We start from the raw sequence: 14,875 nt of genomic DNA on the forward strand, positions 1-14,875 counted from the left end.
TCCTCTCTTCTCCTCTCATCTCCTCTCCTCCTCTCTCCTTTCCTCTCCTCTCCTCTCCTCTCCTCTCCTCTCCTCTCCTCTTCTCTTCTCTTTCTTGTTGTACTGCGTCCTGTTGATTGTTTGTATACTTTTTTGTTTCTATTTTGTTGATTTCAGCCCTGAGTTTGATTATCTCCTGTCGTCTACTCTTCTTGGGTGTATTTTAAGTCTTGTATTCTTAAATGAGTTGCATAGGCACAATGCCTATCTAAGAGTAACAATATTAATTTTAAATTTTGCATTAGTATACAAAGATTTATACCAATAAAAACCTTAAAACTATATATATATATATATATATATATATATATATACTGATGTAAGAGATTAAAAGTTCAATTTTGTATTAAATATAAAGTTTCTACAAATATAAGATTATGGCTATATGATGGTTTGTTTATGAGTAAATTTAACATCCTATGTCTATTTGTCTAATTTCTATGACACTACTATATCCCTCCCCCTTCCTTTCCACCTCCCTCTCTTTACCTAAGAAGGAAGGGTAGAGAAGAGGAAAGGAAAGGTTTAGAAATCCATGAGTCTAAACTCTCTAGTTTCCTCCCTGTCCAAAGTCACAACATTTGTAAGTTATCCATTAAAATGACAATATAGCTATAATTTATCAAATAGCTAGACCCATCCACTCCAACCTAAGGGACTGGGACAACGCTCTTCTTTTGTTTGCTTCTAGCTGAATTGGGGTGAAGAATTCCCTTCTGGGATAGGAAAGTTGGTCTTGTCAAAGGAGGACTAGCTGGCGTCATTTGCCTTCCATTCTCTACGTACTGAGAGAGTTTAGGGCTTAGCTGAAGTCCTGACTGTAACAGTCTGAAAGGCTGGATGGGAGAGCTAGCTGTTCTGGAAATGTCCTGGAAGCAAGTCTCTAGACGAAACAGCTTCGATGTGGTTGAGGTAGAATCACCCAAGGAGCTGGAATGGAAGGTCCCAGAATCTCAGCATCTCAAAGTGTGAATCTAGTCAGGGCCGTCTCTCTCCTCTTTCTGTATTGTATTCTGCAATATACAAACCTTATAAGCAACACATGGCTCTGTAAAGACATTCATATGGAACGTGCAGGGTGCACAGATTAATTAAGGAAGATCAGTAAAGAAAGACAACTGCCTTTGTTTAGAGGTTAGTTTGATCACATAATCAAACAACAATTTTCCTGCCATCACCTATCTTGTTGATCTTGTCAATTTCCTTCGTGTCTGTAGCCAAGGTCTTTGGGGGGGGTTTCCCTTTGTCATGTCTGATTTTTATCAACTTGGAAGGAACCCATAGCTTTTTTTTCCTATGGAAATTTAGGTATAACCTCTCCCCCAGAGTATTACATTTCTTGTTTTTATTCTTTTTTGGTTTTCCGAGTCCTGGAACTCACTCTGTAGACCAGGTTGGCCTCGAACTCAGAAATCCACCTGCCTCTGCCTCCCAAGTGCTGGGACTAAAGGTGTGTGCCACCACTGCCCAGCTCCTGTTTTTATTCTGATGTTAGAATATCCTTAAAATAAACAGGCTGATCTAGTTCAGCAGTTTTTTTTCCCCACAATCCAATGTCTTTCAGCAGCCATGGTTTTTTGTTCATTAGCATTTAAAACATTTAAGGTTAATAAAACACTATTTAATCTATTTCTGTGGGTCTTTGTTACCGCCTTTTGTCTGTTAAGCATTTCTTTTAGAGCACAATTAGATCTTTCCACAATTGCTTGTCCTGTAGAATTATGTGATATGCCTGAAACATGTTTTATATTATAATATGTTAAAAACTTTTTTCGTCTTACTAGACACGTATGTTGGACCATTATCTGTTTTAATTTGTATGAGTCACTCCATAATGGCCATACCATCTAGCAAATGTGTAATTACACAATCAGCCTTTTCTGAAGCTAAAGCAGTTGTCCACTGAAATCCTGAATATGTGTTTATTGTATGATATATATATTAGTTTACCAAACTCTGTAAAATGGAAGACATCCATTTGTCAAATGCCATTTCTCTATATACCTTTAGGGTTACTTCCTGTAGGTTAATGGAGTTCGGTTATAGAATGAGCAAGTAGGACGCTGTCTCACAATTTCCTTGGCTTGTTGTCAAGTGATAGAGAATTCTTTCTTTAAAACATTTTTTTTTATGGAATTTCGAAGGCTGTAGTGGGCAGGTCCGTGATATATTTTCTTGATCATGATTGATGTGGAGGGCCCTGCTCACTGTGGGCAGTGCCGCTGATGGTCTTGGGTGGCACAGGAAGAGAGGTGGAGCGAGTTATAAGGAACAAGCCAGTGAGCACCACTCCTCCGTTCTCTGCATCCGTTTCTGTCTCCAGCTTCCTGCCCTGACTTCCTTGGGTGATGGATGCTAAATGAACTTTTTCCTCTCCAAGTTGCGTTTGGTCGTGTTTTTACCATAGCAGCAAACTGAGGCAGGCCCCATGACCAGGGCTTCCTCTTTCTTGGAGGTTGGTGTGGTTTCGGTGATTGTTAGTAGCTGAGCGTTATTTGATGTTACCTCAGATTCACAGCTTCAGGAGAGAGGTAGCCTTCTACCCCTCATTTTACACACAGAGACACTTAAAATACTCTGAGGCAGCAGCTTCCGAAGGCAGAGTGGCCAGTGGTATAGCCAGGTTTCCATCTAGGAGGAGCCCATGTTCCTAGCCATGACTCTTACTATCCTCCTGCAGAGTCACCAACAATCTACTCTAGCCTCTTTGGGGTTGTTCTACTGAACTCTGGTGTCTGTCCACATTTTGTTCTTTTTTTTTTTTTTCGGTTTTTCGAGACAGGGTTTCTCTGTGTAGCCCTGGCTGTCCTGGAACTCACTCTGTAGACCAGGCTGGCCTCGATCTCAGAAATCCACCTGCCTCTGCCTCCCAAGTGCTGGGATTAAAGGCGCGCGCCACCACCGCCCGGCCACATTTTGTTCTTAAAGGCACTTTTCCTTTAAGAATTGCTTTTCTTGCCTCCTCCCCAAAGGTCTCTTGTGTGGACTCCTTCCCCCGCTTTTGCTTGGGAATGACTCCCCGACAGGCTGGAAGCTGGGGCTAGACACCCGCTGTGTGGAACCCTGACTGCTGCTCCTTAGATCAAAGACTTAGCAGGTCTCATGCTTATGTTAAAGGTTTACCAGATCTTCCTTTCAAGATCTCCTTCTGGTCTGGTGTTAATGGATTTTCTCGTGTTTATGTTAGATGGGCAACTTTCGATTTCCTCTGGGTCTGGTTCCTAGCGTAACTATAAATACTGAGTGAATTTCAGTAAAGCGCTCTCTCTTATCACATCTACCTGGCGTCTGTGTCTTTCCTTATTAACCGTTTGCCTTCCCAGGACTCATTTATCCCAGTTCGTGAATACCCACGGAGGAAGGAGACCGAGGCCGGTCCCCTTCACTCTTGCCCACAGGAATCCCTATTCCCAAGACTGTTATGGCACCCAGGAGGTGACTCTCTGACCAGTGGCTTTCTGTAGATTCGCCTCCCTAAACAAAAGCTCCTGAGAAGCAGGAACTTCCTGTTTTGTTTCTTGTTATTCTCCGTTTTTTTTGCCCTCTAAAGTGTCTAGGATATGGTAGATGCAGTTAGCTCTGGACAGGAAACAAGCTGGTAGCTGACACTTGATCGTTTCCTCACTTGATCATTAGCATCTTGTGTTGACCCAGGTTACTGCTCTCCTTCCCCTGGATAAGCATGGATTTCCAGAATTGTCTTTATGCTATTGCTGAACAACTGGGCAGTGAAGAACTGGCTGCCCTCAAGTTCCTGTGCTTGGATTACATCCCCCAGAGGAAGCAGGAGTCCATCAAGGATACGTTGATGCTATTTCAGAGGCTGCAGGAGAAGGGGATGCTGGAGGAAAGCAATCTGTCTTTCTTGAAGGAGCTGCTTTTCCTCATCAGTCGGTGGGACCTGCTGATTAACATCCTAGACAGCAGCCGAGAGGAGATGGTGAGGGAGCTGCAGGTTCTAGGCAATGCCCAGGTTTCTGCCTACAGGTGAGTACAAAGGCTGTGGTAGGAGACTGGGAAATGTGGGCTGAAGGGGCATGCCCCGCGGCTGGCATGTGCGTGAAGTGACTTGGGCCAAATGAAGACATTTAGGGTCTAAGTCTATAATTCAGAGAAACATGCTAAAGCCATAAAATAATATATCTTTCATGCCGCGTGGTACAGAGAGGGACTTATGAGGAGGAAAAGGGAGTTGGGTGCAGGAGGCTGAGAGAGGCCAGTGTGGGGGAAGATGATTCAAGAGCTATGTGTAGTAGTTGCTTTGCTCCTGCTGTGGTAAAATACCATGACCAAAAGCAATTTATAGAAGAGTTTATGTTGGATTACAGTTCCAGAGTGCTGATAATGACAGAGATAACATGGCAACAAGCAGTCAGGGCGGCAGGATCAGGGAGCTGAGAATTCACTTCTGCCATGCTCACAGGAAAGGGAAAATGTCACCGGCAAGTCGGGTGAGGCCAAACCCCCCTCAAAGTCAGTCCCTTGTGATGTGCTTCCTCTTGCAAAGCTCTGCATTCTAAAAGCCCCACGGGAGCCTAACAGCTCTCTGACAGCCTGGGGACCCAGTGTTCGAATCCGTAAGCCTAGGAAGGACACTGTTCATTCAAACCACCACAGTGTATAATTTAAAAATTTTTAGTTTTCAAAGTGAAGCATACCTTCTGGTACGCTGATAATGAGATTTGTTGTTTTTTTTTTTTAAAGATTTTTAAATTTTTATTTTACGACATGGGTATTTTGCTCGCCTATGTGTCTGTACATTTGCATGTAGGCTTCCTACAGAGGCCAGAAGAGGGCATTAAATCACCTGGTCATAGAGTTACAGACAGTTGTGTTGGGAATCGGACCTGTGGGCTTGGAAGAGCCATCAGAGCTTTGTTTGGTTGGTTTTGTCTTGCTTTTTTTTTTCATTATTTATTTATATTTATTTTACATCCTAATCAAAGTCCCCCTCCTTCTTCTCCTCCCAGCCCCGCCCTCCCACCGCCCTTCTCCCTCCCCCAGCTCACAGCCTGCCCTGGTATAAGTAGTGAGTCACTGCAGGAGACTAAGTGCATCCTCTCTCACTGAGGCCAGACAAAGCAACCCAGCTAGAGGGAAGGAATCCAAAGGCTACTGAGTCCTAGCCAGGCGCTTCCCTCACCACTCTGTGCCTGTTCCAGTTATTGGAGGACCCACATGAAGACCAAGCTGCACATATGCTACATGGAGCCTAGGTCCAGCCCCAAAAGCTCTTTGGTTGGTGGTTCGGTCTCTGTAAGCCTCCAGGGGTGCTGGTTAGTTGACTCTGTAGGTCTTCTTGTGGTCTCCTTGACCCTTCTCAGGTTCATTCAATCCTTTCCCCTACTCTTCCACAAGACTCCCCGAGCTCTGCCTGATGTTTGGTTGTGGGTCTCTGAATCTGTCAGTTGCTGGATGAAGTGTCTCAGAAGACAGTTAATGTTAGGCTCCTGTCTGCAAGCAGGGTTTCAAATAAATATTGTAGTCTTCTCCCTCTTCCTTCTTGTTAAAGAAAGTTAAAACACTGTAGGTTTAAAATAGTGAGTCTGGGGACACTAAGGAGAATAAACCAGGATTCCAGCAGGCTCTGTGGACCAGCTAAGGACGGGGCTCTGGAAAAAACAACAAAGCATTGCTGCCCTTTCCCCAGGTAACCTCTTAGTAACATTGTAAGTAGTCACACATTTATACATGTTCTTGCATCTGATGTAACAAATTGTAACAGACAGGACTGTGGGTAATGATGACTTCTAAGAGAGTCTCTGTCTAATCTGGGAAAGGAACCACCCAGACTGCCCCTGGGCTGGGCAAGGGGAGGGGAAATGAAGTCTAGAGGTGTGCTCACTTTCAGGGATGTTTTCTCGCCTCTTGAAATAAGCTGGGCCAGGCAGTGGTGCCGCACACCTTTAGTCCCAGCACTTGGGAGGCAGAGGCAGGTGGATTTCTGAGTTCGAGGCCAGCCTGGTCTACAAAGTGAGTTCCAGGATAGCCAGGGCTATTCAGAGAAACCCTGTCTTGAAAAACCAGGGGAAAAAAAAAAAGAGAGAGAGAGAGAAGCCGGAAATACTTTGCCTTACCCATGCCTCAGGGTGAATTCTCAGGAACTTAAAAACTGAGACTGCAGGCCTGGATTAATAAGAAGGCAGATTCACACATTGGTGGCATGCATCTTGGTGGCTCACACTTAAAGCCACAGAAGGGTTCCATATGCATATACAAGCAGGTGGGAAGCAGCAAGGGCCTAGCCATGGACAAACACATCTTGCCTGGCCTGGAAGTGGCCACCTCCAGTTGTCAAGCAGGACTTCCAGTGGAGGGATGGAGACCCCGGCCCACCCACAAAATTTTGCCCTGCCTACAAGATGTGTTTGTAGTCTGGGGTCCCTTCCCCGCCTCCCCCTGCCTCACAAATCTCAGGTGAATGAAAGTGAAAAAGGCATGGGTTAAGTCATTAGGGGACTTGGGCAGTTTATAAACAGGCTGTTGCCATATGTGAGTTCTTTCTGGGGGGAATGAATGAAGGTTCAGTGGGAGAACAGACCTCTGAAGACACCCCAGCAACCTGTTGTGATTTCAGGTGGGCGGTGGATGCCTGCAACGCAACACAGGGAATGTACCGTGAGGGGAGCACAGGGCAGCTGGTTGCGTTGAGAGCCTTTGGTGTTGGTGAGAGTGGAAGGAGGCGTGTGCGTGTGCGTGCATCTGTGTGTGTGTGTGTGTGTGTGTGTGTGTGTCTGTGATTGTGTCTGTGTGTTCAGAGTCCCTTTTATTCTAGAACCAGATATTCAGCCTTCCTCCTGAGAGAACACAGACCAGTGCTTAGATGGGAGTCAGCTCTGATATGCACCATGGAGAATATAATTTCTCCAAATCCTTACATCTGGAGCTTGATTTTTATATTGACATAGGAGCAGTGAGATTCTTTTAGTTAAAGTTAGTCAGAATACAAAGGTGGTGGTGTAAGATCCAGAGAGCCAAGTCTTATGTCCAGGATGTCCCACTCACAAAGACACAGAGATGGAGATTGATGCAATAAGCAAGAGGTTTAATGATCCAGTATACTGGGGTAGTTCCACAATCGGGGCAAAGGTGACCCTGAAGGACAAAAGCACACACTCTTTATACCCTTTCAGAACATAGGTTTTAGTTTACTGCATGAGTTGGTTATTTCTCATTGGTGGAGCTCATTGTTCTTTGTGTCCATTGCCCTTTGTGCCCCAGGTGAGGAGATACCTTTTGCACTTAGAAGGGGTGGTGAGAGATCCGCCCCTCACTACTGCTGGGATGGTTCCTGGAACGGGGTGTTACTCCCTGCAGTTGGGGCATCTCCTGGGGATGGATGTTTATTCATAAACTCTTTTGAAGCTCCCTGACTTTAAGCTTAATGGACATTCCTGGCTTCTTGGTATTTTTCTGAGGTGTCCCTGTTTGCTCAATTCTTAGAGCGGCATTTCACTTAGGTGGGTTGGTTGGACCTGACTCTGTAGACTCCTCCTGAGGCTTGCCAGTCAGGAATAGTCAGCTGTTTTAAGGAGGCCCTGAGAGTGAGGCCTGCAGTAACTGTGTAGTGGTAAGAAATGATCTAGAACGTGTTTCTAAAGTGCCTCTGTTTCCTGCCACAGGGTCATGCTCTTTAAGCTCTCAGAAGAAATGAGCAAGTCGGATTTGAGATCTTTTCAGTTCTTTTTGAATGATGATATCCCCAAATGTAAGATGGAAGATCACTTGGTAAGACCTAGTCTCCTGAAGATGGGTCACCTCTGGGGTTTCTGAGACCAGAGAGCCTTGCTAACTATAAACAGTATTCAAGGTTGTGTTATTGTTGTTGTTTTGAGACATGGTATCATGTAGCCCAGGCTAAAATCCAAACTTGCTATTTAGCTGTCTTAGTAGGGTTTTACTGCTTTGAACAAACACCATGACCAAGGCAACTCTTATAAGGACATTTAATTGGGGCTGGCTTATAGTTTCAGAGGTTCAGTCCATTATCATCAAGGTGTGAACATGGCAGTATCCAGGCAAACATGGTATAGGAGGAGCTGAGAGTTCTACATCTTCATCTGAAGGCTGCTAGCAGAATACTAGCTCCTAGGCAGCTAGGACAAGGATATTAATGCCCACACCCACAAGGCCACCCCTACTCCAACAAGGCCATACCTCTTAACAGTGCTGCTCCCTGGGCCAACCATATACAAGTATCACAGTAGCCAAGGTTGACCTTAAACCTATGATCTTCTTGCCTTTACCTCCTGGGTGTTGGGATTACTGACATGTGCCACGCCTCCTGGTTAATGTGGTTCCAGGATGTGGAACTCAGCACTTTCTGCTCCGTAAGCAAGCACTCTGTCCGCCGAGCTATCCCTCAGCCCCTGTGTTCTCACTGGAAGAAAGTTGTTAGATAGGAACAGTAGGCATGACTCTAGTGCCTCTGCACAGTGAAGTGTTACTGCTTAGCCACCAGGCAGAGCCAGGAGCCTGAGAGAGCAAGTTGTCCAGTTCAACAACACATGGGACCCAGCAGGGCCAGGGAAGAAAAGGTGGCCCAAGGTCACATTTCCCTACTTCTGCTGCCCTTGAAACTCGTCATGTTTGCTTGTTTGTCGTCCCCTCCTACCCCTATCCCAGTGTGCATTATGTGTCTTTACGAGTAGGTTGTATGATGTATGTGTCTGTGTCTACATGTTGTGTATATTGTGGGTGTTTCTTATGTATATGTGTTGTGTAGGTGCCTGAGTGTGTGTACTTCTGTGTGGCTTCTCTGTTGGTCTGAGTCTATATATGTGTGGTACCTGTGTGTGTGGGTTTCTCTCACTCTGTTTAGCAGTGTGTCTTTGTGTGCTGTATGGTATATGGTCTCAATTTGATGTATGCTTTGTCCAAATATATCTCTGTGCATTTATTTAGGGAATACGTGAACACAAGTGTGTGGCATCTCTCTCTCTCTGTGTTTGGTGCATGTGACTCTATGTGTATTAACTAAGGTTTAGAGGTAGCTAAGGTACCAGGGGCAATACCAGGTCTAATGCAGTCTCCAGGACCGCCCCATCCACATTCCTCAGGCTAGACCATAGATGAAGGCATTCTCATACTGTTTGAGAACAAGGCCTGGGGATGGGTGACACCAACATGGTTCATTCATTTTTCCATCTTTTTTTTGATATAAGAAAAAATTTTTAATTGGATATTTTCTTTATTTATATTTCAATGTTATCCCCTTTCCTGGTTTCCCCCACTCCCGGAAACTCCCTATCCCATCCTCCCTCCCCCTGCTTCTATGAGGGTGTTCCTCCACTCACCCACCAACCCTCTCCTCCCCACCCTTGATTCCCCTGCACTGGGGCATCTATTGAGCCTTCATAGGACCAAGGACCTCTCCTCCCATTTAAATACTTTTAGGCCTTCCTGATTACTGTCAACTGTGAGAGATCATCATGTGCTTGGAGGGGGGTGGGATCTACTTGAGAAATAAGGCTGGGCCCTTAGCTTGGAAAAAGCGGAGACTAAACGAAGCCCCCGATCCCTACGCCTGTGCACTCAAGCCATTCGTTTGTGCTTTCGCTCTCCTCCCCAGAGCCTGCTGGAGGTTTTCGTAGAAATGGAGAAGAGGGCCATGCTGGCAGAAAATAAATTGGAAACCCTAAAATCAATCTGTGGCCAGGTCAACAGGAGCCTGCTGGGGAAGATCGAGGATTACGAAAGATCAAGCACAGGTAGCTAGTCAAGAGCTGTGAGTTGGCAAAGCCCTCGGGGTAACAGTTGTTTCTGATCAAGTTCTTTTTTTTTTTTTTTTTTCAATTCAGAGAGAAGAATGAGCCTTGAAGGAAGGGAAGAATTGTCAGTTTCAGTTTTGGATGGTAATGTGTACAGATACACTTCTTAGATTCTGAGGTGCTTGATTTCCGACTTCCTCTTGCCTTCTTCCCACCACCTTCTGCCACATCCTGATTAAGATGAAAGTTCAGTGACTTCTTGTCACCTCTGCAGCTCTCTGAAAGCCCCATGGAAACATCTGAAGTGAACTCACAGTTACTCTGTAAGAGGGTCTTAACTCTGCTCTGACTTTTGCTTCTGAAGAGAGTTGTGAGGAGCTAGATTCAAATTATTTTCCTGAATTCTTTTGTTTTGTTGTGTTTTGTTGAGACAGGGTTTTTCTATATAGTCCTGGTTGTCTTGGAACTCTATGTAGACCAGCCTGGCCTTGAAATCACAGAAATCTACCTGCTTCTGTCTCAAGTGTTAGGATCTTAATCAACATTCTTAATCAAGTTTCTTCAAGTTTCTTTGCTCTGTGAGAGGCTCCCCAGCCAACTGTGCATAGTCCTTTTTGTCTCCTGTTAAGTCCAGGATCCCAGGTCCACATACACCTGAGTTCCTCCATTGTCCGCCTGCCTCATCTTGGGATGCTCAAGCCAAGTTGCCTATCGAATCCCAGAAGGGAATTCGTCCAGCCCTCTGTTTTCTTACCTAGGAAACTACCTAGAACAAACAGAAGGGTTCCTTCAAGGTTTTGTTGTTTGAGACAGGGTGTCTCAGTTATGGTTCTATTACTGTGAAGAGACACCATGACCAAGGCAACTCTTATAAAAGAAAATATTTAACTGGGGCTGGCTTACAGTTTCAGAGGTTCAGTCCATTATTGCCATTGTGAGACACGGCAGAGCAGGAAGACATGGCGCTGGATATGGAGCTAAGAATCCTACATCTTGATCCTAAGGCAGCAAGAAGACTGTCACTGGGCATAGCTTGGGCATATGTGAGATCTAAAGGCCCACCTCCACAGTAATACACTTCCTCCAACAAGGCCATACCTCCTAATAGTACCACTCACCATGGGCCCCACATTCAAACACACGAGTCTATGAGGGCCATATCTATTCAAACCACTATACAGGGTCTCCCTTTGTAGCTTGCTAGCCTGGAACTTGCTAAGTAGAACAGGCTGGCCTCCAACTCATAAAGATCCGTCTGTGTCTCTCTGCTTTCCAAGTGCTGGGGTTAAAGGTGTGTGCTACAACATCTGGCTCTTTCAATTTTTTTACTTATTTTTAAAATTTGATTTATTTTTCAACTATGTGTATGTGTCAAAACATGTGTACATGAGTGTAGGTACCCATGAAGGCTGGAAGAGGGCATCAGATCTCCTGAAGCTGAAGTTACAGATGGTTGTGAGCTGCTATGTGGGTGCTGGGAACCTAATCTGCACCCTCTGCAAGAGCAGCCAGTGCTCTTAACTACTGAGCAGCTCTCTAGTCCCCTCCAAATTTTTGATTAATCTAATATTCTGATTATAAAAGTTTTCTATGCTCTTCTGGGGGGCAATTTTTAAATTCAGAGAAAATTAAAACATCATTACTACTCTGTAAATATTAATATTGATAATATCTCTTATGTTTTCACTGTTGTGTTTGTTGCGTAATATATTTTGGATCACTCTATTTTAAATTTATGTGTACACATGTGTGGCTAAATGAGTTTATGTACACTGCATTTGTGCATATACTGCATTCGTCAGAAGACAGCATCAGATCCCCTGGAACTGGAGTTACAGATGGTTGTGAGCCACCATGTGGGTGTTGGGAATCTCTGGTCCTCTGTAAAAATGCTAAGGTCTTAACAGCTGAGCCATCTCTCCAGCCCGAGAATCACCTTCCTTTAAAGACTGAGCCTGAGCAAGGGAGCCAGTTCTCTCTTCCATCCTTGCATGCCTGAGCCCAGCTCTTTCCAAGTATCTTTAGTATGTTTGACTCAGTTGCTCATCCTGAGCTCATGCTTTTATCAATAACCGCCTAGCCGATGAGGCAACTTGCAGCTGGTTTTCAAGAGGCATGGTAAGTGCCCTTCCTACAAGATCAATATCTCTGAAATATGTTCAAGACAGTTTCAATGTTTATTTTTAAAAATACCTTAGAGGCCGGTGAAACACCTTAGTAGGTAATGTGTTTGTCATACAGGCCAGCTGATCTGAGTTTGATCTCTGGAACACATGTAAGAGGGAGGAAGGGAGGGAACCAATCCACAGAGTCCTCTGTGATCTATGTGTGCACGCACGCGCGTGCGCATGTACACACACACATACACACACTATAGCATGAGAGCTCCCTATACCACATACACGCACACACATGCCATAGTATGAGAGCTCCCTACACCATACACACACACACACACACACACACACACACACACACGCAGGAACGCACACATTCATGTACATACATGTGCATGCACTTGCATTCTGAAAATGTTTTAAGGTCCTTAAGCTGTCCTAAGTGTTACTTTTTTTTTTTTTTGGTTGCTACAGAGGAGATATGCCTCAAAATGCAGGAAATGTGTGACTCACCAAGAGAACAAGACAGTGAGTCACAGGTAGGTATATCCTCTCCCTCTCTCTTTGCATTGGTGTTTCTTTTTCTTGGTTTTGTTGGTTCCTTTTCAGCTGATAAGCCAATAAAGGGTAGAGCCTTTTGGAAATCTGGAGAACTCTGGAGGAAAAAAAAATAAACTAAAAAAGAACCAGTTAAAGAAGGCCTCTCCAGTTTCCTTCCTGTTAAACTGTTTGTCACTGCTTTGTTTGTGGTTTGAGACAGTGTCTCCCATAGCTCAGGTTGGCTTTGAACTCATTATGTAGCTGAGCATAACCTGAATTGATTCCCCTGCCTTTTCTTCCCAAGTGCTAGGATTATAGGCATAGGCCATCACACTGGACTGTAATTTTATTATAAGGCCAAGGGGAGAGCTCAAGGGGTTGCTGAAGGGGAGAGGGTGTGTGTGGCTTCCCCACTCCTCTAGCAGCTGTGTTAGCTAAAAATAGCATATGGGGCTGGGCAGTGGTGGCACACACCTTTAGTCCCAGCACTTGGGAGGCAGAGGCAGGCGGATTTCTGAGATCGAGGCCAGCCTGGTCTATAAAGTGAGTTCCAGGACAGCCAGGGTTACACAGAGAAACCCTGTCTCAAACAACAACAACAACAACAACAAATAATAGCATATGAGGGATGGGATGGAAGCTTCAGGAGGAGTTTCTCTGGCAGGTCTTCTCTTTTAGCCCAACACCATGAAGCACTTTCTCCTTTGTGTTAGACAACAAGTAGAATCTCAGCATGTCTTAGTTTTTGTTTCAGGGAAGCATGTAGAGAGATTTCCTTCCTGGACATAGCTTCTATTTATAATCTTCAGTAATTCACCAACTATGACTCAGCCCATGAGCCTCCATGCGGCAGGAGGCACAGGAAATCCTACCCTCTCTGAATAGAATCTGTACTAGGATGGCCTCCTGAGAAGACTCTCAGGTTTTGTCGGTCAGGAAATCAAAGATCATCGACTCCATGGGCTACTCTGAAGCATACTGGCATTCAACAGCATTGTCCTCTCCAAACAGAGGAGATGCCACGTTACTAACTTAGTGACTGTTAGTATTACAGTATCTGAATAAATTAATGTAAGTTGGAAACTTAGGATAGTAACAAATACTGACTATACTTTGTGCTTAATAAAGTACTGTATGTCATAGAAAACATATTGAAAGGCCAAGGATTTGTACACTATGAAGGGAAACTCAGACGTGTTACAAAACATATTAAGCTACTAGGAGATTGGGTGAGTTGCCCAGAGTCGAAAGTTTTCAAGCCATGGGAGCTGGCATTCGTCTTTCTAGCCTGGGGTCCTTTTCTTCAGGAGATAGCAGAAGCTTTTACCTAAATGCTGTAATTTCAGCCTGAAGCAGCCCTCAGAAAATAACCGGAATTTTATTTTACGTATACTACCTATTTTATGTATACCACACAGTTGCTGTCCTCAGACACACCAGAAAAGGGGATCGGATCCCATTACGTGGTTGTGAGCCACCATGTGATTTGCCGGGAATTAACTCTCGACCTCTGGAAGACCAGTCAGTGCTCTTAACTGCTGAGCCATTTCTCTAGTCCATCCTCTGGTTTTTACTGTCACGATTTGGTAAACACAACTTGACGGAGCTCCTTGCTCTCCACCCACCATGGAGTTCCTTGACACTGGGTTAAGGCATCAGCTTTGACCACCCAGAGACTGCACCGTATCCTTCGGGAAGGGCAAGCCCTCAGCTGTTAGCCAAGAAACACAGATGAGCTGAGTAGACCACCCAAAGATTCCCAAGGTGATAGAGGGACATCCCAAGACATCACCCTTGAGGGAACTGAGAGTCCTAAAAGTGTAGTCCCCACAGATGGCACAGATGGCATGTGGCCTGAAGCTCTTCTGTATGGTGAGGGACACTGATAGGCTGTGATATGATACACAGAGGGTATTCAGCAGGTTCAGGCCTACTTACCCTGCAGCTCAGGAGAAGCCATGCAATGGGAGGAGCCTATGGGGCCCTGAGGGGCAGAGCAGCAATCCAACCTCTTCCTTAGGGATTGTTACATAGCCAGTGTCTGATCTGCAGAAGTCAGCTCCTGGATCCCGCTTTTGTTTTCCAGATTTCAGACAAAGTTTATCAAATGAAAAACAAACCTCGGGGATTCTGCCTGATCTTCAACAATTATGATTTCAGCAAGGCCCGGAAGGACATACCTCACCTCAGCAAGATGAAGGACCGAAAAGGAACAGACCATGACAAAGGTATGGTAGGATCCAAAGGAGACGCATGAGAAAATTTTATTCTTATGGACCTTTCTTTAACCAAAAAGGAGAGAACAGTGGTTATACTTAAAGGACCCCATATTTTGAGAAAATAGATTTATAATTCAAGAAGATGTAGCAAGCATTTTTTCATTAATTTTGTTTACTCACTTTACATCCCAACCACAGTCCCGCTGCCTCCTTCCAGTCCTACCCTCCTACCTTTCTTCTCCCATTTCCC

The 14,875-nt window shown here is 44.8% G+C and overlaps 1 protein-coding gene across 4 annotated transcripts in view; it reads left to right on the plus strand.

Annotated features, from left to right (window-relative positions):
- The window catches only part of Casp8 (caspase 8), a 41,860-nt gene that overhangs the window by 13,605 nt on the left and 13,380 nt on the right, over positions 1-14,875 (plus strand). For all 4 annotated transcript variants that reach the window (XM_031367590.1, XM_031367589.1, XM_031367592.1 and 1 more), the window contains 6 exons: positions 3,694-4,026; positions 7,662-7,767; positions 9,611-9,749; positions 9,840-9,893; positions 12,341-12,405; positions 14,493-14,634. In XM_031367590.1, coding sequence (XP_031223450.1) covers positions 3,722-4,026; positions 7,662-7,767; positions 9,611-9,749; positions 9,840-9,893; positions 12,341-12,405; positions 14,493-14,634 — 811 coding nt within the window. In that variant the 5' untranslated portion in view covers positions 3,694-3,721. The remainder of the gene's footprint in view (positions 1-3,693; positions 4,027-7,661; positions 7,768-9,610; positions 9,750-9,839; positions 9,894-12,340; positions 12,406-14,492; positions 14,635-14,875) is intronic.

Source organism: Mastomys coucha, unplaced genomic scaffold, assembly GCF_008632895.1.
Source record: "Mastomys coucha isolate ucsf_1 unplaced genomic scaffold, UCSF_Mcou_1 pScaffold14, whole genome shotgun sequence".
NCBI lineage: Eukaryota > Metazoa > Chordata > Mammalia > Rodentia > Muridae > Mastomys > Mastomys coucha.